The sequence below is a fragment of the Anser anser genome (genome assembly GCF_964211835.1).
Source record: "Anser anser genome assembly, chromosome: 10".
In the NCBI taxonomy this organism is placed as follows: Eukaryota; Metazoa; Chordata; class Aves; order Anseriformes; family Anatidae; genus Anser; species Anser anser.
Genome location: NC_139730.1, coordinates 20638829 through 20665664, shown reverse-complemented (window position 1 = coordinate 20665664; position 26836 = coordinate 20638829). Strand labels below are relative to the sequence as shown.

Sequence of the window (26836 nt, the reverse complement as noted above, 5' to 3'; positions counted from 1 at the left end):
TACAGGTGTGGAGACTGACTGGCTATAATTTAATTCATTCATTTAAAAATGAACATGCTAAGCAGTCCATTTTCAGAAACATTGGTGCTGGTGTCACCCAGATTGAAACCGTGCAAGGGAATCGTATCTTCTCCTGTGGAGCAGATGGCACACTGAAGATGAGGGTTCTTCCTAATGCTTTCAATGTACCTTCAGGCATTTTTGACATTCTGTAGCTTTATGTGAGCTAATCTTGTTTTTATATAATGTCCCTTTAAGTATCTAAAAATGCAGTGATATACACTGTGGAAAGGAACTATTTTGTTGCCTTTCAAAGTAATTACAGCGGCATTAAGTATTATGGGAGGAAAAAAAAGATTAAAAAAGACTTTTACAACAGGTATATTTTGAGTATGCCTATAAGGATCACTGGGGTGGAAATGCATGTACTGTATTGTAAAAGCAAAGAATAAAACCCAGTACAGTCATAGGTGGGGTTATTGTTCAGTAACCCACAAGCTGCATTTAATAAGTGTATTGTAAAGAGCCTGACAGCTGTTATTCACTTAACAAGCACTGTGGCTCTACGTCAGTAAGCATTTCTGATGTGATTCTGATTATTTTTATTTCTTTTTTTTTTTCCACACTAATTGAAGCATGTCTACAACTTCTCATTGTAAAATAGTTTACTTTTAACTAAGGGTACTCTGTATTTGATTTTCGCAAGAAAATGTAATGGATGCAAATGCTGTGAAACAATGTGCAATCAAGAACGTACTGTGAGATGTATCATTTTATGCTGAGATTTTTTTTCCCTGTTAGTATTAATACATAGTTGATACTGTAACTTGCACATTAACTCATTTTTAAATGCAATTTTTTTTTTTTTAATTTGCTCACTCTTTCCCTTTCTTTCTGACAGATATGTTCCCTATTAGTCACCTGCCTTTACTTTAGGAATGTACTGTACGCGTTAAATGTTTGTAGTGAGGACATCCATGATTCTGGTCAGCTTTTAGTTTGGAAAATCAGTTGTCCAGAAAATACTTCATTAAATGAAGCTATTAAGAGAATACCAATAGAACGTACAACGCCACATTTCAGATTAATGTCAGGCTTTATGTGGCCAGCTAGTAAATAGTGGATAAAACTGGTAATTAAATTATTACCGCAGCATATTGTATAAACTATGCAGAGTTCAATATTGTTTGCTTGTAATATAACCGGCTACTGTTGTCAGATGTATTTTTCTGTTGTAAACAAAAACCATGTTCTTAAGACACTGGAAAAGATGTCTGCATATTTAAGTGTTAACAAACTGTCTTATTCCTCCAATGAACATTTTGATGTCTGTGCTGTACTGTAAAATATAATAGAATAAAAAAAGCACCTTTCTCCAAAGGCAATTTTAAATTGCAGGCTGTGAAGTAGGAAAAAGAAGAAAAGTAAATGTCATTGTTTAGTTTTCCCTTTGTAAGTTAAATAAATTACTTTTATTTCATGGAACAATTCATTCCAAAACTTTCTTACATTTAAATAGACTTAACTGAACCTCTGATACATTGACTGGAGACTGCATGAGCTAGCTTTGACTTGACCTCAGACAGCACTGAGGTAAAAAGGATTAGCTGTTTGCATTTTACTTTCAGCTGTCCTAGAAAATTTTAAAGCTAACAGAATATAGTTCTTCTCCAACAAAGGCAGCTGCAAGAAACACTTCTTACACACGCCAGCTTCTGTCACTGAGGAAGAAGGCAGAGTTTGCTGTCCCTCCTCCAGGTTGATCTAAGTGGATCAACAATGACATTCAGAAATTTAACATGGATTTAACATTTGCACATTATAAAAACATTTTCTGGCTTGAACTATATTTGCACCATCCTTACCATGCAAGGCCTGAATCATGGTCTTAGTGCAATCACCAAGTAAGTATGCTGAGAAGAGAGGAGTTTAGCTGCAGAGGTATTTTTCCAGCACATCTGCTAGACCAAGGTTCTGCATGCATAGATAGTCCATCAGTGGTGCCTTGATGTCACAAGTATTAAATAGCTCAGTGCAGTCAGGGGTTTAAGTGATGCTTTGTTTCTAAATATTTAGATGAAAGCCGCATGGGCTTTACCAATAAACACAGGCAGCTTAGAAAACACCCACCTAAATTTCTGAGGTCATGATGATTTTCCATTGAAACACACAAAGCAACAGACAGGATTTACCTTGCAATGTTAATTTTAGAAATATGAAGTACTGAGTAAAATTAAAATCAAAATTTCCTATCATTTTTCACCTCTCAAAAAACATGAATGTGAGCAGGAAAAGAGGAGTCTCAGGGGAGACCTCATCGCACTCTACAGGTACCTTAAAGGAGGCTGTAGAAAGGTGGGGGATTGGTCTATTCTCCCACGTGCCTGGTGACAGGACAAGGGGGAATGGGCTAAAGTTGCGCCAGGGGAGGTTTAGGTTGGATATTAGGAAGAACTTCTTTACTGAAAGGGTTGTTAGGCATTGGAATAGGCTGCCCAGGGAAGTGGTTGAGTCACCATCCCTGGAGGTCTTTAAAAGATGTTTAGATGTAGAGCTTAGTGATATGGTTTAGTGGAGGACTTGTTAGTGTTAGGTCAGAGGTTGGCCTAGATGATCTTGGAGGTCTCTTCCAACCTAGATGATTCTGTGATTCTGATTTCCAAACTAACAGTGACAAATTGAGTCACTAAGCACTGTAATAAATACATGCAATCCTGCTCCAGGTATTTTATTTTTCTATGACTACCAGCAAAAAAAGTATACCCTTCATTTTGTCATTTCATTTGTATGGAGGAATGTGAGGAAAATTTAGTAAAAATATAACTTACTATAACTAAGTATAGTTATAAGGAAGTTATACTTCTGTGGAGTGGTAGAGCTTATATGGCAGTGAGGGGTAAGGAAGAGACTGCAGCAACACAAGTAACTTGAACACTGTTAAAACAGGAATTTTAATCAAAAATTATACATGTTTTCTTCAGTTTTGTACCTGGTTACTTTCCTTCCAACATTCGCATTACTAAACACAGTTTCATATGCTTCAACATTTAATAATGCCATTATTCCCATTTTCCTTGTACCTGGGCTGGATTTTGCTTTTAGTTATGTAACAGTTGGCTAGACTTTTAAAATTTGAAGATTTTTTTTAATATACATATATATTTAACTATTTCCATCCCCAATATATTTAACAGCTGTATATCTTTGTCCAAAACATGTTCACAGAGGATCACTGGAAAGTATTAAGTGAAAATAACAGAGAAATGTATTTGTACACAAAAGTTCATTATTTAGACGCTTTACTAAGACCGTAATCACTGACTAGAAAATGATTGCAGATAAGATGATTGCAACTGAAAGTTATAAATAGTCACTGTCAAACACATGATCATGGAATAATCAACATACATTATATCTAATTATCGGCTCAAGAATAGGGGAAAAACAAAAGCAAGTCTGTGCTGTGTGCCAGCTGCAATATTGAGCAACTATTCTTTGGACAAAAAAATAATAAAAAATGGCCTATATAATTTAAGAGTTTATACAAAGGGTTCTTATCTCCCTTTTAAGCACACAGGCAAACCACCATCAGTGAACAGAAGATGTATACCAAATGAAGAGACTTCGATATGTATATAATATAGCTTTAAATAATAATTTGTTTAGCCAAGCACGGCTCCCTGACATGCCATTTTAAAATATATTCATCTGCCAAAATGTACAGGGTATACCATTAAGCTCCCATTCTCCCATGTGTACAAATTCTTATCTCTAAGACTGTACGAAAGCATAGCAAGAACAGACTGTGAAGATCGTAACTCAAAACTTATATCAACCTGCTTTTCTTTCAATAAATCAAAAGCAAAACTTACTGTCATATCCTTAGTATCAGTAACATACATAACTCCACATGCTATGAATGCATTACCAGCCTTGGACTTAGGATATGTGGTATTGATATGCCGAATGACTGAAAATGTTTCTTCATCAATGTGTGCTACTATTATATTTTCATCAGTGCTTGAGGCATATATAATCCAAAGACCCTTTTCATCCACTGCCACGTTGAAATATGTCTTCGAGTTAGCAAAGAGGTAGTTACGACCATGATATAAGGCATTTTCAATTAGCAGTGTGCCCAAGGATGCTTTATCAAGCCCAAGTCTGAAATGAAAATAAAATAAGTATTTAGTATGTTGTGTTAGAATTTTGTTTTTATATACAATGGTTGGTTATATTGATTCAGAGTACAAAATTACTGATAGAAATGTAGCTGAAAATAGTTGAGTTTAAAGACCATTCTGATATCTTTTACGATGAAGTACTCCACTCAAAGCATCTTCCAAAACACTAGGAGAAAATTCCAGTGTAATAACAATTTAAAAGGTGTGCAGTGACATGAACTCACTTTGGTAGGTTTCACTTTATATAGTTTATGAACTTTATTATCTCTAGGGTGAAAGAAGCCAACTAAAAGAAGGAATGGGTATGAAAAAGAATTAGATACCAGGTGAAGCCCCAAACTTATAACTGAAATCTGTACAGTAATTTGCTTTCTAATGGATAGGAACAAAGGAAGAAAATGACCAAACTAGCATGAATTCTGGGCAGGATCACCTAGTCTTAGAGCTTGTCTTTTGAAAGCGGTTCAGATAATGCAGTGATTTGCTCAAATAAACATCAAAGGAATAAAAATTCTACTTTTGCAGAGCCAAAATTCTGACCTTGAACTGGCCTCCAACAGGACAGCCTAAATGTCTCGTCTCTGATGTATAAAATTGTTTTTATTCCTTGAAATTCCTTAATAGGATGATAACCTGAGGACAGTGGCATTTAGCAGTTAAAATTGAGTTCCTCTACTAACTAGTTCAGGAGAGTAATCAGCTACTATCAAGACATATATGCAGTTAGTATTTAGTCACAGAACAACGCAGTGCTTTAGTAAAGGCAGAGTGTGCTTTACCTTTTTAATTAATGTATTCTGTAGTGCAGAATTACAGCACATCTCACTGTGACTTCTGGGTAACTATATAGCTCGTTTCCTCAAATAGAGGAAAAACATTACTCAGTACAAGAATCTGCTACAGTTCCAAGTCTTCTGAAAGGACAGACTTGACAGGAGCATTTCACATCCAAGAACTTTCAACATAAGAGGAAAAATACTGGAACACTCATGTTTCTGTGGAAGAGTTGTTGATAGCATATGCAGGAAAATCATCCTAAGAAAACTCAAGAATGACTAGACTAGCAAAATGATTTTTGTCAGCTTCTGTAAAATTCAGGTCTGCAGCAACTCTATATTCCAGCAGCATATGTGTGCACTAAAAAATGCTTCAAGGTTGGAGAAGATTTCTGAAAAATACGTCAACTCAGTTAATCTTATTAATCACTTCATGTTGGTAAATACCTTAATGCAAAAACTACAAGAACAGACCTTAGCAGGAACAGTTACATAGAAATACAGCTTTTCTTCAGGAGGTTATTCTATAAAGAGCCAACAAGACAAAAAGTATCTCAAGATTCATTAGAAAGGTGCAAGATCTGCAACACAGAACACCTTGTCTTTTCCTCTTTTATGTGAAAATTCTGAAGGTAGCAGCAAAGTGACTTTTCATTCCTGAGGTTCTCTTTCTCTCACCCAATCAAGGACAGTCCAGCCTAGAACTCCAAATGGTTCAAAAAGTCCTTAATCTTCTGCCAGCTTGGGGGTAAACGATGAGATTCGGGTAAATGTTTCATCAACCACAGGGAAGATTAAGCTACAAAGCTTTCTGATCATCTAAGATGAGTAAGTCAACCAAAAAGAATACAGGTGGGAAAACATTAGGCAAAGGAGAAAGGGATGAAACATTCCAAAATGCATCAGACAAAGCTAGTTTTGTCAGCTTTTAAATATGACAATAAACAGCTTGCAACATTTGCAAAATCAACTAGATAGGTCCTCACCTGTTATTCACATTAAATCAATACAAAAGTCCCAGAAGCTTTTTTGCAGCCCAGAAACAAGGACTTTACTGTAACAAAATTCACAGTGCCTAATCCTGTCTATGCTGAAGGTAAATGAAGTGAATAACTGAAAACAGAGACCATCTCTCAGCAAATTCTTAGAGAGGTTTTGAAAATTCCACAAATAGCTTGTGTTTGTCTGTATATGAAGGCAGTTCCAAATTAGTTGTGCCCAAGCAACAGCAAGGAACTTCTGTCCCATCACTGTGCATTGCTTAGACAGAGATGGCCATTAAAAAGGGTTTAAACAAAAAGTCCTACAGATATTTAAAGGAGGTTACCAAAAATTGAGCTTGTCTTTGGCAGAATAAATATTATAGAATCCAAGCAGCTTGCTCACATTCCTCGGCATCCAAATGAATATAGGAAGAAGGCACTCACACCTGCTTGGGTAGAGACATCAAAGTATAGTAATGTTCTTGGCTCAAACATCAGTCATGTAGTGGAGCTTGAAAGCAGTTGCAATCTTTCACTTGCCCTTGGACTGCCTTTCTTTGGCTCTCCCCACAAGATGAGATTTTGGTTTTGATTTGTATTGTCTGTCGTCAGTAGAAAGTGAAGAAATAAAGGTGTAATTCCCAGTTCAAATTCAGAAAGACGCGAGAGTTACAGAAACTTCTTATTATGAAGGAATCAAACAGCAGAACCACTCCTCCACAGTGGAATGTACAGTAGGTCGCTACATCCTATGCTGATGCCTTAGTGCATTCCTCTGCACTAGCAGCATTAACTCAACTCCTACCAGCAAAGAACAGTGCTATTTGAGAATAAGGCATGAGTGTCAACCCAGCAAGAAGCTCTGGAAAGCCAAAATGTTCCGTAAGTGGGCTTCAGTCATGGAATCCCATATCTGTGCCCCCCAGACTGCAGCTGAACCAATTTCCACCCTGATGCAGGTACACATGCACAGGTTTTCTTCAATTGTGCTGTTTTTTTCTGAGCCCCAAATTCGTTAGTCAGTTCCCACTTCTTTCTGGCAATTATGAACACAGCAAAGAATCCAAGTGCAAGAACACCCAGAGCAGTGTAATGTATAATACAAACCTCATGGACCCCAGGACAGCCAACAGAAAAAATACATTGTCATCTCAGCATCTTTTCAATCTGGAGGCCCAATTGTCCTATATATCTCATGTATCATGTAGCAACTGACATAGAGCTGAACAATGCTTAAAAGAACTGACCTTCACAGCAGAGTAATGGTTGAAGACTACCCTCCCAGTTCCTCTGCCCCCACAGATTCTGCACGCACAGACTGTATGGAAGGCCAATGGCCAACATTCCAGTTACAGACAGAAAAAAAAGTTAGTTGTTCTGTCCTGGAAAGAACTCTGAACCATTTCCTCTATTCTCCCTATTTTTGATGGGACCAAAAAGAAACAAATGGTACAGAAAAAAGGTTGTCTTAATCTAACTATATTTGACTTACTTCAGAATGACGTTGGTTCCTCCCTTTTGATAGTACAGATGATTGTTTTGTACTGCGTGACCACATCCATAAAAGAACCCTGTGATGTTAATGATTCTGTAGCTATCATTCAGCAAGGCATTGGAATTCTCATATTCTTTGATAGAGTTTCCTAAACGAAGAGAAAAACGACTATCATTTGGTTTATCTAGTTTCTGAAATCTCTACTACAATTCAATCAGAATCAAGTTTGTGACAGACAACAACCTTATTTGTGTTTTCAACAGTGATTTAATGTGCTGGAATATGCTAAAATAACCCAGAGACAAACACCAATAACCTACAGAGGTGTTCAAGGGCCTGCTTTCCACTGAATGTGCTGAGCCCTAATTCTGAACATAGTTCGTAAACTGTCAAAATATTTCCTTTTTCCACTTAGGTCCTGGAAATTATCCTGCAATAAACGTAGCTCATGCAGCATCTGATTCATTTTCATGCTTTCCTAAATGAAAAGGCAAAAGTACTAGCTACAATTTAAGGAATTAAAACTATAAGGGAACCATTGAAAGAAAAGAATACAAAGACATGAACAACAGACATTTAAATTTCGTTTAAAAAAAAAATCCTCAAACTATTTTCAGAGTCAACACTAGATCCTGAAAATGTCAGAAAATACTACAGATGTCTATAGCCATATGTATAGTTAAGTATTATATTGGTAACATGGAAAATATTCTGAAAAATATGTGAGTGAAAACATCATACTTTATGAGAAATATTAATTTGGATTGAAAGAATTTAGAAAGCAAAATTAATATAAAATTGACTTTTGATCAGTAAGTACTACTACTATACCTGAAAAATGCATGGTAAGCCAAATCCTTTCATCGCTTACATTTGCAGGTTCTCTCATCCAAGTTCCAAACGTTTGCTGTACACTGACAAAGTGAACAGGACTTCCTACAGATGTTATGACACATTCTAGTAGAGAAAGAGCACACATGCATTATTTGTTAGACTACAAAAACAGTAAGGAGCAGTTAGTCTTACCCCCTCTGTAATAGGTTACCAGCTTTTTTTGAATGATCAAGGGCTCTGTCTTCAGCTTTTCCAGCCAGAGTATCATCATTTGGTACAACACACGTCTCACCTAGAGTTGAGAGAAAAGGTAAAACATGACATCTTTCTATATTCAACATGACAGATATATAGTCACTGTCTTCAACAAACTAAAGGAATAACAACTGGGATTTTATTTCACCTGGAAAAAAGTTGTTCTGGTAAAAAAAAAAAAAAAAAGACAGAGAGAGGGGGAGATTTAAAAAAAGGCATTTGCTCTCACTTCTGCCAAGGAAATGAAGTGTTTGGGCTGGTCTGTTCCCTTGAAGTTGTTGAGCTGACAGACAACTTTGAGCAACAACTAATTCTGCCAACAGATTTAATTCTGTAGCTGTGAATTCCTGAGCAAGTGCTTAGAAAGACTGTGTTGTCCCTTTCCTTAGATAACAATAGATAACTGAAAAAGCTGGCAGCTGGCTGACTTATCAGTAATACCAAAAATGCTTCCTTGAGAATGTGTGATGACTAAACTCAAAAGTTTCATGCCCAAATCTAGATACACCAGCGGAGGGGGTGTGCTCTGTAGGCAACTGTGGAAGTTTTGTACTTGTCATTAATTTCCAGAACAATAATGTACTAACACACATACTGAGCACTTTATGCATAAGAATGCAGGTCAGTCATCCATGCCGTTAAAGTAGCAGAGGGAAGTTATACGCCACATTCCATATAGAAAAATGGTTCACAGAAGCAACAAATAAACACCTGCAAACAATTTCCCCCAGCCCTCAACTATTTTTTAAAGCTTAACTGATTGGGTTTTCTCTAACATTTACTGTTTAATCAATGCCTTAATGAAGTTATTTATAGAACTTCTTCTGTAAACCCTTCTTTAAAAGATCTCTGCTTTAAATCAGTGCAACATGTTTCATTTTACTTAGAATTAGTAATCACAGAGAAGAGTTCTCAGTTCTGTGCTGGAGATATCATGATATCATGAAGGATATCAAACGGGACTTTAGGGGACTGGGACGGTTAGTGGATGGAGTGGGAGTACAGGTGGTGTTTTCATCTATCCCTGCAGTAGCAGAGAGGGGTACAGAGAGGACACGGAAAGCCCACCTGATTAACACGTGGCTCAGAGGCTGGTGCCAAGACAAAAATTTTGGGTTTTTTCACCATGGGGCGCTTTACTCGGCACCCAGCCTGATGGCCGCAGACGGGTCCCTATCTCTAAGGGGAAAACGGATCTTAGCCCAGGAGCTGGCAGGGCTCGTTGAGAGGGCTTTAAACTAGGAAAGAAGGGGGATGGGGCTGAAAGAAGGCCTGTTGGAGCTGTGCCGGGGGGAACAATGGCAGAGCCGGGGAAGATGGCAATGGCCCAGCTGAAGTGCATCTACACTAATGCACGCAGCATGGGTAACAAACAAGAGGAGCTGGAAGCCATCATGCAGCAGGCAGGCTATGACTTGGTTGCCATCACGTAAACGTGGTGGGACCACTCTCATGATTGGAGTGCTGCAATGTCTGGCTATAGGCTCTTCAGAAGGGACAGGCAGCACAGAAGGGGTGGTGGTGTGGCTCTCTATATTAGAGAGTGTTTAGATGTTGAGGAACTTGAGGCTGGGAATGATAAGGTTGAGTCCCTATGGGTTAGGATCAGCAGGAAGGCCAACAAGGCAAGCATCCTGGTGGGGGTCTGTTATAGACCGCCAAACCAGGATGAGGAGACGGATGAGGAGTTCTACAGGCAGCTGGCAGAAGCCGCGAAATCATCAGCACTTGTTCTCGTGGGGGACTTCAACTTCCCAGACATATCCTGGAAGCACAACACAGCCCAGAGAAAGCAGTCTAGGAGGTTTCTGGAGAGCGTGGGAGATAGCTTCCTGACGCAGCTGGTTAGAGAGCCTACCAGGGGAGATGCCCCACTAGACCTTCTGTTCACAAACAGAGAAGGACTGGTGGGAGAGGTGGTGGTCGGGAGCTGTCTTGGGCAGAGCGACCACAAAATGGTAGAGTTCTCTATTCTTGGCGAAGTCATGAGGGGGACCAGTAAAACCGCTGTCTTGGACTTCCGGAGGGCTGACTTTGAGCTGTTCAGGACACTGGTTGGCAGAGTCCCTTAGGAGGAGGTTCTGAAGGGCAAAGGAGTCCGGGAAGGCTGGGCACTCCTCAAGAAGGAAATCTTAATGGCTCAGGAGCGGTCCGTCCCCACGTGCCCAAAGACGAGCCGACGCGGAACTAGACCGGCCTGGCTGAGCAGAGAGTTCTGGCTCGAGCTTAGGAGAAAAAGGAGGGTTTATAATCTTTGGAAAAGAGGGCGGGCTACTCAGGAGGACTATAAGGATGTTGCGAGCCTGTGCAGGGACAAAATTAGAAAGGCCAAAGCTCATCTGGAGCTCAATCTGGCTACTGCCGTTAAAGATAACAAAAAACGATTTTACAAATACATGAACGCAAAAAGGAGGACTAAGGAGAATCTCCATCCTTTACTGGATGCGGGGGGAAACTTAGTTACAAAAGATGAGGAAAAGGCTCAGGTGCTCAATGCTTTCTTTGCCTCAGTCTTTAGCGGCAAGACCGGTTGTTCTCTGGATACCTGGTACCCTGAGCTGGTGGAAGGGGATGGGGAGCAGGATGTGGCCCTCGCTATCCATGAGGAAATGGTTGGCAACCTGCTATGACACTTGGATGTACGCAAGTCGATGGGGCCGGATGGGATCCACGTGAGTGTACTGAGCGAACTGGCGGAGGAGCTGGCCGAGCCGCTTTCCATCATTTATCGGCAGTCCTGGCTATCAGGGGAGGTCCCAGTCGACTGGCGGCTAGCAAATGTGACACCCATCTACAAGAAGGGCCGGAGGGTAGACCCGGGGAACTATAGGCCTGTTAGCTTGACATCAGTGCCAGGGAAGCTCATGGAGCAGATTATCTTGAATGTCATCACGCGGCACTTGCAGGGCAACCAGGCGATCGGGCCCAGTCAGCATGGGTTTATGAAAGGTAGGTCCTGCGTGACGAACCTGATCTCCTTCTATGACCAAGTGACTCACTTGGTGGATGAGGGGAAGGCTGTGGATGTGATCTACCTTGACTTCATTAAGGCTTTTGACACCGTTTCCCACAACATTCTCCTCAAGAAACTGGCTGCTCGTGGCTTGGACTGGCGTACACTTTGTTGGGTTAAAAACTGGCTGGATGACCAGGCCCAAAGAGTTGTGGTGAATGGAGCCAAATCCAGTTGGAGGCCGCTTACTAGTGGAGTCCCCCAAGGCTCAGTGCTGGGGCCAGTCCTCTTTAATATCTTTATTGATGACCTGGATGAGGGGATCGAGTGCACCCTCAGTAAGTTTGCAGATGACACCAAGTTAGGTGCGTGTGTCGATCTGCTCGAGGGAAGGAAGGCTCTGCAGGAGGATCTGGATAGGCTGGACCGATGGGCTGAGGCCAACTGTATGAAGTTCAACAAGGCCAAGTGCCGGGTCCTGCATCTGGGGCGCAACAACCCCAAGCAGCGCTACAGGCTGGGAGATGAGTGGTTGGAAAGCTGCCTGGCAGAGAAGGACCTGGGAGTGTTGGTTGATAGGCAGCTGAATATGAGCCAGCAGTGTGCTCAGGTGGCCAAGAAGGCCAACAGCATCCTGGCTTGTATAAGAAGCAGTGTGGCCAGCAGGTCTAGGGAAGTGATTGTCCCCCTGTACTCGGCTCTGGTGAGGCCGCACCTCAAGTACTGTGTTCAGTTTTGAGCCCCTCACTACAAGAAGGACATGGAGGTGCTCGAGAGAGTCCAGAGAAGGGCAACGAGGCTGGTGAGGGGTCTGGAGAACAAGTCTTACGAGGAGCGGCTGAGGGAGCTGGGGTTGTGTAGCCTGGAGAAGAGGAGGCTCAGGGGAGACCTCATCGCTCTCTATAGGTACCTTAAAGGAGGCTGTAGAGAGGTGGGGGTTGGTCTGTTCTCCCACGTGCCTGGTGACAGGATGAGGGGGAATGGGCTAAAGTTGCGCCAGGGGAGGTTTAGGTTGGATGTTAGGAAGAACTTCTTTACTGAAAGGGTTGGTAGGCATTGGAATGGACTGCCCAAGGAAGTGGTTGAGTCACCATCCCTGGAGGTCTTTAAAAGACATTTAGATGTAGCCCTTAGTGATATGGTTTAGTGTAGGACTTGTTAGTGTTAGGGCAGAGGTTGGACTAGATGATCTTGGAGGTCTCTTCTAACCTAGACGATTCTGTGATTCTGTGATTTCATTGTAAGCTTGTTTTCTAATCTCATTTCTAACACTCATCTCCTTACACATTTTCACTGCGTAACATGCAGCCTGCAAATTCTTTCAGACATGCACTTTCATCGTTGCTTTCCAATAGATTTCTGGGCTTCATGGGGCTGTGATGAAGTTTAAATGTGTAAAATAGAAAAAATATGAAATAACTAAAGTAATATAGTAATATAGTAATAACTAAAGTAATGCTGAAAGGGTAGTGTGACATTGAGGAAAGTAAGGGCAGATTGCACTGCATTGTTGTTTTCTCCTTAAAGTTATATCCTGTCTTTGTTCACAGAGAAAGAAAATATTCCAAGATAGAGCAAAAACAACACACATTTCTCCCATCCGTTTATCTAGGACATTCACTGATATGACATTAAATGTTGTAATTGATCACAACTTATCTCTCAAAAAAGGCACAAACAGTCAATCCAGCTGTAGGAAGATGTATGCCTATAGCTGGAATCTAGCAATCCCTCTAGGTCCCTTTCCAGCTTCTGATCTCAAAATATTCTCAAAATATCTCAAAGAAGGAATCCACTCAGCAGAAATTATAAGTTGAAATGCACAAATGTATTAGTCTCAGCCCAAGAAAACTGATAAAGTTAACTGTGTGAGCAGTTCCCTATACAGTAGTTTATCTAAGAATATGGAATAATCAAGGACCAAGCCTCTGTTTCTGGTGAAGCTGAATGCACTATTCGGATTTGAGAATGTTTGCAATACTCTCTGAGAATTTTCAGCTGCAGAAAACAGTTAACAACTAAGATTGAAAAGACCGTTTTGTTTTGTTTTTAATCAGAGACTACTATGTGAAATTTTCATTGCTTTCTTTCCACCAAAAAAAAAAGATAAATATCCTACTGATTCTCATCCTAAAATATTCTGGATGAGAGTTAATGGAGTTTACAAGATATGAGAACTATTGATTTGGTTTATCTGGGGGAGGGTGTGAAGGACAGATTGAGGGATATTTTGTTTCTTTTAGAATTAGCTAACAGTACCACTGAGACCAAACACACCTGAGCTTGCAACTAATTATTGTATTCTCTTAAGGAAATTAAATTTTGAAAAAAGTAAAACTTGATTTATAGAAATCATTCTTATATTCTTATGCAATAAGTTAATTACAGTTATAAATCAACATGTGCATTCTCTTTTCTTCAAAGGGATATGAAGATTTAGTTACAAAAGATGATTTATTTTTGCATTATGGTGACACAATCTACTGGCTCATAAAATGTAAATGCTCACAGAGGAACACCTCTTCTCTGCAAAGTTATATTCAAATAACTCCTATTTGCACACTGGGATTTCAAATCCATTAGAAATCCATGCAATAAAGCTTATCTCTCCAAAGCACTTCAGTCTGTTTCAACACTTGAAAAGAGGCTACCTGAGTAAATGGTCCGATTATATCTTGTACCACAGTTCATGCATTTCTGAATTTCAAATAGGATCAGATTTCTGTTCAGCTATCCACTTTCCACTGTAAAGAGACTCTTTGGGCTCCATTCTGATAATTCAGTACCCAGCATCTCCCAACTGAGATTCTCACATGCTACTACATTTACAGTTATATTCTACATTAAGAATAAGAGGCAGAAATCATTGGTGTATGTTCCATCTAGTATTAAATATTCTCTAGTTAACAGCACTTATAAAAAAAAAAAGAAAATTTTCTTTTTACCAAACTGGAGAGTGATGGTTAAGGGGAAAAGATGATGCTAATGCAGGTACTAGTCTTAGCTCACTTGAAACTACTCTTAGCTAAAACAGACATCACCAACAGCTAATCACTAGTTATCTCCTTGCAGTAGACAATGTAGGTGCTAGACATCTTTAGTGCTGTATGCTGCTTTGCCTGCAAGATGAAGGGCTACTAGTGTCAAACTGGAAGAAGGGAGAACTATTTCAAGTCCGTTACAACTGAATCCTTTTTTCCCAACATGGAGAACTGTGCTCTCCCTCTGCAACTTTACTATCGCAACATAAGATCAATATCACCCTATTAACGGTGAGATAAAAATCAAGGTGCATGTTTTACACTTAATAACTGCATGAATTTCTTGGTCGATTCCCTTTTGATATGCCTCTCAAGAAGCCACATTCCCAATTACAAAAGAAATGCCACTCAACCAAACACTGTCACAGAGAGCTGCCTTCTTTTATAGAAATATGAAAGAAGAAAAATTAGGAACTGAGACATTCTTTGTTATTCTTTTGTTGGATCACTATGACCTCCCTGGAAACAGATTTCTCAGCTAAAGGGAAAATTCAGAACTGTAGGGATAGTAACAGTCATTGAAAGCTACAATCATCTTTGACATCAAATGTAATTCCATTGAGGGGTAAAGGATAAGGACAACAGGGGCCAGATCCAGTATGTAGATCCAAGCCCAAAGGTTTGCTTCCATTCTCAAGCTAGAGTAAGCTAGAAATACAAAAGCTGTTCTAGCATGAGCTTCTCTTTGCATTTTATTATCAGTTAATAGCTTGAGCCAAATTTTCCAGTTATCATAATACAACAGTGTTTGTAGATCCCGTGTTCCAGACATCCAAGGCCAGCAGCTCGTCTCACCTCCCCTTGTTTCACTGACCAATAAGAAATGCTCTCAGATAACATTTCTGGTCAAAATTTTCTAAAGTTCAGACATCCATCTTGAAATACTTATAAAACACAACTGCTGAGTTTTACAATAAAATGAGTGAGAACATCCCTGATTTCCAAGCACCAGCGTGTCCCCTTCCCCTCCTCCCCAATATAAAAAGAAGGGAGGAGAATAGAGGAGAGGAGGAGAGAGAACCGGATGGCAGCTCCTACATTTCAGCAGACGATCTATGAATTGGCATTCTAACCAGCTGAATGGGTTCTAACAGTATTTGCTGTGTAATTTGCAGCCAGTCACTGCAGCAGTTTGAAGGAAGTCTGCTCTGTTTTTAATTTTTACTTTCTGTAGCTCACCAACACAGATACAGTAGAGCAAATAAGAGAGTCATGATCATGAATTGGGATGCAATAATGATAAGAAGCAAAAAATGGAAAACAAGTCAAGATCACCTTGCTCCAAAAACTTCCATAATCAATTAGACATGAAGCCTTTTGCCTTCCTCCAGCTAGTCTGGCTTTCATTGGTTCTGCCAATAACCAGGCAATTTAATTTTGTAGAATACAGTGAAATGCAGCCTGGTTAACAGGTGTTGTATTTACACGTAAAATTAAAATTTGCCTTTAAAAGCTAAAAAACTCAACACCACTTCTCTTATTTTCCAAATACATTGGATACAAATACATAGAGGTTGGACGAGGTGATCTAGAGGCTGGACTAGGTGATCTTAGAGGTCTCTTCCAACCTAGATGATTCTGTGATTCTATCTAGCAGAAAAACCCATTTGTAAACACTTTGTTTTAGCATTGGAATAGTATGAGTAAAAGACAAATATTATAGATAGCTTGCTGCCTTACCAAGGGTGCGTTTCAACAAAATATTTAAGTACATACGCAGCTTTAAGTTTTTTCAGTTTTACTTATGCCAGGAGAATAAAATACATGCTTGTTGTTTCATGAGTCTTGGAGCAATGGGTTTTGAACTGGCTTATAATATCAAAAAGAACAATGGAAAGAACTAACCTGTGCATTTGTTGCTGTATATGTTCTCCTGAAGCTGTGTTTTACCTTTACGTTTTCTTGGAGGTCCTGGGGGTCCAGGTGGTCCAGGAGGCCCTGGGGGTCCAGGTTCACCTTTTGCACCTATGTAAAAAATGAAGTACAATGTTGCAGACCCTGCAGGCAAGCAGGCAATCTGCAGAGAACCGTACGTGTCCACATGATGGACTTTTAGAGATCTCTGAAAGAGCCTCTGACTTCCTAAGAGGTTTTTGTGTGATCAGTAAACTCCCTGAAATGCTCTTTCTTAGAATGTGAGCCATCCAGAACTTCACAAATTCTAAGACATGAATGCAATTTAATCTGTCTGGATTACAGGCACATTAGAGAGTTATAAAGCACTATTGCCTTTTATGTAGTGTTTTTTAGGACTTCAACTTAAGAGGCTACAGTGTTTAAGAGGCTACAGTTTTAGCAACTTATAATGTGGCTGCCATGATGCTTCTTTCATATATTCATGAGCGGAAATCTGCTCTCATTTTCTAATACATAAATAAAACTACACTGCAAGAAAGAGCAGAAGGAGATCAACTGTCTTGAATTGTACTGGAAAGGGTGGAATTCATGTACACCTCAAACCAAAGACCAAATAGAAGAGTATTTGTGAGGAATTGCATTATAAATGAAACATACTCCCCTAGGCAGTCCTTTTAATTTTTGGAGCTGCACACACCCTTGAGACTATTACTGACCAATACTAATATATAAACTGTAGCAATACCCAAAAACTTCACTGTGGATAACATGGTTATGTTAGTTGGTCCTACTTTTGCAGAAGCAGAGTGTATCTTTTTCTGTCATGTATGCTATTGCAAGAGAGCTCTTAAGAGTACTTCTTCTTACCTTCTAATACTACATCATTGTTTGCATCCCCCTTTTCACCCTTTGCTCCTCTTGCGCCTTTTCCACCTGGCATACCATCTTTGCCAGGTAAACCCATTTCTCCAGGTTCTCCTTTCTGTCCTTGATCACCTTTTTGTCCTGGCACGCCTAGAAATAAAAAGCATTTCAGTACCAAGAATGTTGTTGAAGTATTAATCACACAGTTCCTAAAATCAATGCATTTTGTTGAAATACAAAATGTATTCACCCTTGTTGTTGGTTTTGTTTTGTGTTTGTTTGTTCTTTTTCACTTGTATTTTTCTGTATTGTTGTAATTTGCTTTGATTTCAAAGCAAATTTATAACCAAATAAGCAGGGAAATGGTGTACAATTCATTAGGTGTGAAAAATATTTTCTTTACCTAGTAATCTCTGAGTTTAGAACATGAAACATGGAGACCTCAGCCTTGCCAATGCTGGCTAGAGCATTTCTGGACTAGGAACACTAAGGAAAAAATGTGAAGTCATTTATTTTACATTTGTAGGGCATTAAAGAAGAAGTGCATATTCATAGCTCCTCTTTTCTTAAAGCCATTATGTACTAACATTACAACACATTGTACTTTCAACATTTTCCTGTGTCCCAGCAGAGCATAGACTCAGCTACCCAGTAACCTTTTCACGTGGCTACTATTCCCTGCCCCTACACTTGTTACAAGCATGATCAGTCCAAATATTTTTTGTGCTTTATCATTTAGCAAAGTAGCATTTTTAACAGGACGTTCGTTTGTCCTGTGTAATCTCAGCTGGAATATTTTGCAACAAGGAAAACAATGCTGTGTTTGTAAAACTGACATATCAAAACTTTCCACCCTCTACCTTTGCGTCAGTTAGTATTTTCATGCTTTAGGAGAGAAGCATTAACCGTCATAAGACTGGAAATATAAGTGTTCTTGCAGGCATGGGTTTCAAATACATTACACTTGTAAGTACTTGAGAAGAAAGTGCTTGTTCTTCTACTTAGAGTTTTACTGTTTAAATTGACTCTTTGAAACCAGAGACAATTACTCTTTTGGGGTGAAATCTGAAATGCATCTTTGGCACAATTGCCATGTGAATCCCTGAAAACAGGTTCTCTGTTTCATTTCCAATTTAAAAAATAATTGTTGGGTAATAGTGATGTGACAGACCATGTACTGTCTCAAGCAGTCGTAGATGGTTGTCCCATTCGTACGTGCCAGCAGGCCCATGCAATAGGGTGCAAAAGCCAGACTAATAGGTGGGCCACTATAAATATCTATGTGCTAGCATCAGCCAACCTACTCATTAACATACACTTCTCTATCCTCCCTCCCCCCCCAAGTATTATCCCTTCTGATGCCCTTCTGTCTCCTTACTCTCCTACCATGTGCAACCCAGTGTTTTGTCACTCTGCCTTGAAGAACCAATTATCCATCAGTGTTTTCAATTAGCTATGACGCATCAGATATTTCTGTAAAGCAATTACTGTTTTACACCTTTACAGTAATTTACAGCCTCAGAGCACAGTAACTGTCACCCACCGCACAGTGATTTGTTGAATCAAGCATCTGAGAGACAACAGCACTTCTCTGTGTTCTTAGCAGAGACATGTCATGGTGAAATCAGTAAGTTAGGACAATTTCCTTGACCAGCACAGAAAACTGCTTGTGGACTGCATGCAGTCTATGGGCTATTTAGCAGAGCTGCTCTATTTGTGTAGATTATATTAAAATAGTACCTAGAGACCCTGCTGCATTACAGAGTCCATCTGCAACTCAAAAAAAGCTGCTCCAAGAGTTTCCAGCCTAAACAGACAGTTTAGAGAAAAAAAAAGAAAAATATGGAAATATACTTTCCCCACCATGATTATTATGTATCTGAAAGCAAAACTATGGTAATGTGAAACTCCCACTCCCAAACTCTGGCTCTGCTGGTTGGGTTTTTTAAGCCATCTGAAGTCAAAGCGTACTTCAGTTGGAAGGTTGAGGAAATGGAAATATTCTTGTAAAGACAGTATTTAACAGCAAACTCAGAATACTGAGATGCAATTAATCTCATTCAATAGCTTTAATTTCCATTATTCAATAGAATATATATACACTATGGAATAAGTCTGAAGTAATCTACAAAAACTTAGAGTAAGAAAAAGAATTTTACAGAATTCTGCAATGTACAAATTCTTTGTAAACATTAAAACCCTTCTTGTAACAAAGGTCTAAAAGTAACTGCATTTGAATATAACAGCAAGAAATGATTTTTTAACAGAAAAAAAAAAATAAATACCTATTTTTCCTCTTTTTCCATTTACTCCGGGTTCTCCCTTTTGACCTGGTATACCTGGGACTCCATCTGATCCATTGTAGCCAGGCAGCCCATCAAGTCCAGGAGGCCCTGAACAAGCCAAACAGCATAATTGAATTTTCACTGTTAAATGCAATTTAGCCTTAAAATCACTAAATCTATATATACTATGTTTATGTGTATATATTCTTTAGAAATACAAGATCCTTTAATTTGCCATTATGCTCTCCATGCCAATACAGTATCCTCCAAATAAACACCCACAAGCACAAAAAGTAAGTGAGCATTTGTCCTGGCCTTAGCATAAGAAAACTGACTGAACTGAATGCTGCACATATTTTGCACAAAGGCCAGCACAGATCAGCCTTTTAGATTCCACTTGAAGGATCAACACAGTGGAACCCATTGTTACAGTCACTGTCAAAGTCAGAAATACATCTTCCACAAGCCACAGAAGCTTTGACATTGCTTATGATACAGGCTAGACTAATCTAACACAAGAGGAGCATTTACCTACTCATCCAGAATACCATAGTACCAAACTCTGGCTTGATACAGAAGGTATCATTCCCTTTGTCACTATTGAATCCCCGCAAAAAAAAGTACCCAATACTTTTCTGACAGAATTATTCTAAGCAGACCCACAGCCAAAGAAACCTGGAAAGCAAGCAAGTAACCATTCATATAGGCTAGCAACCATGAGTGAGAGCAGAAAGAAACAAAAATTATTAGGGAATTGGGGGGGGGAGTCAGAAATCAGTAACCAACAATTTTTAAGAGATATTTATAGTGTTATATTAAAATATCAGTTTGCTCTTTTATATATGTTCTTCACCTAAATGCTACTTAACATCTGGTTTTGACCACATATGTTTCAATAAACATTAAACTATTCTCCTCTTCCCTCTGATACAAAAGCCTCCCTCCCACCCCTTAAAGGGGCATAGGTTGATATAAGTATAAAAGTTATAAAGGCAGTCATTCAACTCTCCCCTATTCTAATAGGTAAAGAAAGACAACTATTCTATAAAGATACATTTCTATATTTCAACATTCATACCAACTTCTGTTTCAGTTACCCAAATACATTACTGCAATTGTCAAAGTACCTTACCTGGTGGACCTGGGGGGCCTACATCAAGAATATGCAAAAGAACACAAGAAAGAGGAAATGGTGAGTTTCTCCCAGCAAGGAAACAAAAAACAGTTCCAAATAGAACTGATTGGCATTAGCTCAGGACAATAAAAAGGGGGAAAAGTCCATCAGATTTCAAAATGAACACCTATGGTTTTAGCTGTTTTGTATTAAAAATAGACATTTGAGTATGAGCACAAACTCACCTAGACTTACTGAAAGAGTATCCTTAAAAGCAGTTACATATACATACATGGTCTGCCTTCTACAAATTTCAATTGATAAAGATTTGACAAACAGCCACCTCTACAATATAACCTCACTCGGTTTAGGTGCCTTTCCAGTGCCACAGACCCAAGCCATCCAACAATTATTACATTTCCTTTATATAAGTTTTTTCCAAAATCTTCTTACACTAGAAAAATAGCTTAATAACACTGGTAAATGGCATGATCCTGTTACACACCATGCTTCCTTGTGTTTCTCAGATATTCCATTACAGTTCAGGATTCAGACTATTTAGATAGGCAAAAAGGTCTTGTCATTCCTATGAACTACATCTAAACCACAAACACTATTTTTTACATGTGATTGGTCTCCAGACTGGACCAAGCTTCCCACAGAACCTGGTTAGTGAATTGGTTGGTGCACTAGAAATTGGACTTGCTTCAGTTATTCTGCAACATGTAATACAACAAAATCTGTCTTATCCTTTCTGACTTAATTCAAGTTTAAGGCCTTAATGAGAAGAAAGCATAGCAGGCAGGAGTAAAGCATTACCTGAAAATGTTTCTGTAACAAGATACATCTTATGTGATTCCCAATACATATTTTAAAAAAAAAAAAAAAAAAAAGGAAAGCAGGTTAGGAGAATATAAAGAAAAGTGGGGTTGTTGCAATTAAAGAACTAAATTAGTGCTGTGAACACTTTATTCAGTTGTGTCTTGTTTCAACAAGAAGTCTCTAAAACAGAAAATAACAGTAGTTGCTGGATTTCCCTAAAGACGACAGTCTTCAGCATTAATTAGAAAGCACTACAAGTAAAGGGAAAATCGTTTTATAATACCATTACAGTGATTATTCCTTTTAATCAGTACAGGCAGTAACGTCACTTAACAACTCACTCCCAATTTTCCAGTAAATGAACATTTTTTCCACACTACAATGTTATGTGCATTAGTACCTACAATTACTTTGTCATCTGAAACTAAGGATCTTGAGTATCCTTGTATAAGCATAAGATAAATGAGAAAGGTGCTCGAGAAGTAATAAGTATCACAGAGGGCTACAGCAGAGAAAGCCACTACTAAAGAAACAGTGTAGTAGTGTCAGGAAAGCAAAAAGCTGCGCTAAGTAGCATGAATTCAGAACTCTGGAGCCCAAAGAAATAAATATTTAGATTGCCTGTGGTTCGGCCTTAGTTGCAATCGGAACTGGTCAGCAATTTCAGAAGTAGTATTTCACATCGGTGTACATTACGGTAAATCTCTTGTATGCTGAAATCATCTGAGCCAGTTAAAAATATGAACAAGACAGCAAGTGAAGTGTTTTATAAACTCCTAAGAAGTGGCTTATTTCTAATCTTCTCATTTCCAAAGTGAACACGATTGAGTCTGTTACAGTCTTCAAACTGGACCATACCCCTTCAGTTGGCTAGTGCCTGATGTTCTCTTCAAGACACAGAAATTGCTCACATCATCTTGTGTCCCAGCTGTTCTAACTCCAGACTGCTAACAAGTGAAACCCAGCGCCCTGTTAACATGTTCCTAAGGCAGGGTAGGTTAGCACTTTGCTCTTCCAAGTCCCACTACTCCACAGACGTTACAACGATGAGAGAACACACATTTATCCCATGGTAGCCTGGAAGTGTGGGGACACATACAAAAAATACCAAGGCTAAACCTCAATTAGTATTTTCACAGAATCACAGAATTGTCTAGGTTGGAAGAGACCTCCAAGATCATCTAGTCCAACCTCTGCCCTAACACTAACAAGACCTCCACTAAACCATATCACTAAACTCAACATCTAAACATCTTTTAAAGACCTCCAGGGATGGTGACTCAACCACTTCCCTGGGCAGCCCATTCCAATGCCTAACAACCCCTTCCATAAAGAAGTTCTTCCTAATATCCAACCTAAACCTCCCCTGGTGCAACTTTAGCCCATTCCCTCTCCTCCTGTCACCAGGCACATGGGAGAACAGACCAACCCCCACCTCTCTACAGCCTCCTTTAAGGTACCTATAGAGAGCGATGAGGTCTCCCCTGAGCCTCCTCTTCTCCAGGCTAAACAACCCCAGCTCCCTCAGCCGCTCCTCGTAAGACTTGTTCTCCAGACCCCTCACCAGCTTCATTGCCCTTCTCTGGACTCGCTCGAGCACCAACATGTCCTTCTTGTAGCGAGGGGCCCAAAACTGAACACAGTACTCAAAGTGCGGCCTCACCAGAGTTGAGTACAGGGGGACAATCACTTCCCTAGCCCTGCTGGCCACACTGCTTCTTATACAAGCCAGGATGCTGTTGGCCTTCTTGGCCACCTGAGCACACTGCTGGCTCATATTCAGCCGACTATCAACCAACACTCACAGGTCCTTCTCTGCCAGGCAGCTTTCCAACCACTCATCTCCCAGCCTGTAGCGCTGCTTGGGGTCGTTGTGCCCCAGGTGCAGGACCCGGCACTTGGCCTTGTTGAACTTCATACAGTTGACCTCAGCCCATCGGTCCAGCCTATCCAGATCCTCCTGCACAGCCTTCCTTCCCTCGACCAGGTCGACACACGCACCTAACTTGGTGTCATCTGCAAACTTACTGAGGGTGCACTCGATCCCCTCATCCAGGTCATCAATAAAGATATTAAAGAGGACTGGCCCCAGCACTGAGCCTTGGGGGACTCCACTAGTGACCGGCCTCCAACTGGATTTGACTCCATTCACCACAACTCTTTGGGCCCGGCCATCCAGCCAGTTTTTAACCCAACGAAGCGTATGCCAGTCCAAGCCACGAGCAGCCAGTTTCTTGAGGAGAATGTTGTGGGAAACGGTGTCAAAAGCCTTAATGAAGTCAAGGTAGATCACATCCACAGCCTTCCCCTCATCCACCAAGTGAGTCACTTGGTCATAGAAGGAGATCAGGTTCGTCACGCAGGACCTACCTTTCATAAACCCATGCTGACTGGGCCCGATCGCCTGGTTGCCCTGCAAGTGCCGCGTGATGACATTCAAGATAATCTGCTCCATGAGCTTCCCTGGCACTGAGGTCAAGCTAACAGGCCTATAGTTCCCCGGGTCTACCCTCCAGCCCTTCTTGTAGATGGGCGTCACATTTGCTAGCCGAAACACACCCAAATCTGTAAGATATGATTACAAAGGAAATATAGGAAATTTCCTTTGGAAATTTAGGAATTTTTTTTCCATACATAGGAAAGTAATAGCGCCAAGTAATATAAACTGAATTCCTTGACTTCCAGCATTTATAATAAGTAGGTATAGGTAAGCCCCCAAATAGCACCTGTTACTTTTTTTTTCTTTTTTTTTCTTTTTAATAAATAACCCAACTGATTTATAAATTCTGATAAATACCATAATTCTTGGACATTTTAAACTCTATCTACCTCAAGTTCTTTGAAAACATGAAAACTTTGAAAACATGGTAAATCTGTATTCTTGAAGGTGTAAGTGTAATGTTTATAGTAACAAACATACCTGTTAAGCACACCCCTTTTGTGCTGTTACATAAATCCACCATCACCCGGACCTAATATTGCAAAGAAAGTAAAGTTTGAAACAATGCATGCCATAATGATTCAAAGAAAGTTATCTGGTTTAACTTTGACCACAGAAATCATTTTCCTTCTGTCATAAGCCTTTCTGTCAGTTTTGTTTTCATGTTGAAGTTTCAAACATTTTGTCCCCTGAGCAGCCTGATCTGACATCAATATCAGCCCTGATCTGAGTGGGGACTTGGACCAAATGACCTCCCTAGTCTCAGACATTCTGAGAAGTTTTAGATCAATTTAATGTAGCTGAGAAGAGCTAACTGGTTTTGAATATCAGAATTTGATTGTTCTCTTTTCCTTCATCTCTCAAAAATTTTGGCTTCTACACTGTAATTTGTAAAATACACCTTTCCCGAGTGTTCTCTAATTCAAACTGCATTTTAATCTAAATGGTTTTGATGAGACTGCTGAAAAGATTACAACTTGCTTTGGAGCCCTCCAATTATCTCTGCATTGTATTTGCCAATCAGTGCGATACAGCTGACAGTTAAAAAAATATGGCATTCAAGGGGCGTGTTGTAGCAAACAGCCTACATCAGAACCACCAGCTTAACTATGAAAAGATTAGCAATACAGCCTTCCAATCAGCCAGCCTCACCTTTGCCAAGAAGAAAAGCTACTCATAAAAGTACTTTGTTTAAATGCTAAAGGCTTAGTTTTCTTCAGAGGGAGAAAGGGGAGCAGGGGAAAGACGAAATAAAACATGAAGTAACTTCTCAGGAAATTAGAGAGTGATACGTAAGCCATCAACTTTTGCGCAGTTTTAAATCTCACTTTCAAACTTGGTGCTTACAAAATTATTGGACTGTTACTCTCTCATCAGTCTTTCTACACTAGTATATGTCCTAATTTCCTATTTTAATTCCCACACAAAATAAATACATATGTTTATAAATACATAAAAATAAACAAACAAATGCCAGAACCTAAAATATACTCATGCTATTAATGCTAAAATAAGATTTTTGATGCCTAAAGTTATTTCAAAGATTCTTGAACAGTGGCCATCCACAAAACAGAATAGGTTCCCCCCAGCCAGCTGTTGTGCAGAGCAGTAGGATATTAGTACCCATAGCACCCAACCACAAAAATCTGTGCCTCTACTGCAAGAGAAATCCTGCTTAGACAAAACCTCCAGTCAAGGCCCACATTCAGCAGAGACCTGGAACATCATAGCTGGGAACACCTATGCCCTACAATCTCATTAGCTCTAACATTAATGCAGATGTTATCACTGTAAAGTTATCACTGCAATGACTTACTGACAAAAACATCCATGGGACATTACTGAAAAGGTATTTCCTGTGAGAAGTTTTTGGAACCAAAATCAATAGCCACATCAGTAGGAGCCTTTTCTGCTTTCTTTGTGGGCTTAAACCTGCAATCTTTATTGGGACAGACTTTCCATTAAGGTTCCTTCAACAATAATATCTTTCTTGCATTTCTTCAGACTCGGAACTTAAAAGCTTCTAAATCAATCAAAAGTTTTCAGCTATTTAACTGTTCCTACATAGCAAGGATAATTTTTCACTGAAGTGCAAAAAGCTATGCCGTTTTGCCAGATAAAGGGCATTCTCTTGCAGTTACAGTTCTCCTCTTCTGACCCTTCATGTAATACCTTGAATTTAAAGCTCACTAAAAGGGCACGACCTATTTCAGAAAAGCACGATGTCAAAATAACGCCTGGTAGCGTCCTGGTGAGACGCAGGACAGAAAGAACACGGGCGGTTCCACCAGCGGAGCAGAGGTTTGAAAACCTGACACCTCCAAACCTGGCGGGCTGACCTTTTATTCCACCCCTTTTTGCAGGAGCTCCACTAAACCTACTAGCGTTTCAAAGTCTGAGAGCGCCCCTCCGCCCTACCGGCACCAGGGAGTAGGTGAGCATCATCAGCAGCTCGTCCGTCTCGGCGCGAACGTGCCCGCGGGCGCGCTCCCCGCGGCGGCTCCGCTTGCTGCGGGGGGCGCCGGGGGGCGCCCGGGGAGGCCCGGCAGTGCCGCCCAGCAGGTCCCGGCCGGAGCCGGGGGCCGGGGGGGGCCGCGCCGCCTCCAGCCCCAGCTCCAGCTCCCGCAGCGCCGCGCCCAGCTCCCTCCACTGCGCCAGCAGGAAAAGCGTCCCGGCGGCGCTGAGCGCCGACAGCAGCCCCACGGCGGCCAGCAGCGCCCGCAGCGCCCGGCCGCCCGCAGCCTCCATCGCCGCCGGGTGGCCGCTGCCGGCGGGGAGGGCTTTATGGCCCCGCCGCGGTGGGCGTTGTGGCGGAGGGGCCGGCACGGGGCAGCGCGGCCGATCCGTGCCCCCTCCCCGCCCCCCCCCCGGGGGCACCGGTGCCGGCCGTGAGGCCTCCCTCTGCGGTCCCCGGGAGCGGCCCTGGGGCGATA

At 40.5% G+C, this 26836-nt stretch overlaps 2 protein-coding genes across 9 annotated transcripts in view; one reads left to right on the top strand and one right to left on the bottom strand.

Annotated features, from left to right (window-relative positions):
- DMXL2 (Dmx like 2) overlaps window positions 1–1485 on the top strand; it is a 55354-nt gene extending 53869 nt beyond the window's left edge. For all 6 annotated transcript variants that reach the window (XM_083850073.1, XM_083850071.1, XM_083850070.1 and 3 more), the window contains one exon: window positions 6–1485. In XM_083850073.1, coding sequence (XP_083706199.1) covers window positions 6–215 — 210 coding nt within the window. In that variant the 3' untranslated portion in view covers window positions 216–1485. The remainder of the gene's footprint in view (window positions 1–5) is intronic.
- Window positions 4–26836, bottom strand: GLDN (gliomedin). Of its 3 annotated transcripts, none has more exons than XM_083850096.1 (10): window positions 26322–26836; window positions 24384–24435; window positions 23834–24028; window positions 19528–19635; window positions 17246–17392; window positions 16367–16486; window positions 8484–8564; window positions 8270–8395; window positions 7436–7586; window positions 4–4164 (listed from the first exon to the last, which is right to left on the bottom strand). In XM_083850096.1, the coding sequence occupies exons 1-10, from the start codon at window positions 26649–26651 to the stop codon at window positions 3705–3707; spliced, it is 1770 nt and encodes a 589-aa protein (XP_083706222.1). In that variant the 5' UTR covers window positions 26652–26836; the 3' UTR covers window positions 4–3704. The 3 variants fall into 3 exon arrangements, with proteins under 3 accessions (XP_083706222.1, XP_083706223.1, XP_083706224.1); XM_083850097.1 differs by lacking the exon at window positions 23834–24028 and adding an exon at window positions 20660–20677 and having other exon boundaries at window positions 26322–26773; XM_083850098.1 differs by lacking the exon at window positions 23834–24028 and having other exon boundaries at window positions 26322–26777.

Bases quoted from the DNA above. Each gene is read 5' to 3' on its own strand.
- GLDN (XM_083850096.1), bottom strand. From the start codon at position 26,651: ATGGAGGCTGCGGGCGGCCGGGCGCTGCGGGCGCTGCTGGCCGCCGTG. The intron at 8,565-16,366 runs GTTAGTTCTTTC...TCTCAACTCTAG, and splicing joins ATACAGCAACAAATGCACAG to GTGAGACGTGTGTTGTACCA. The intron at 4,165-7,435 runs GTAAGTCAAATA...TTTTCATTTCAG, and splicing joins GGAACCAACGTCATTCTGAA to ACTTGGGCTTGATAAAGCAT.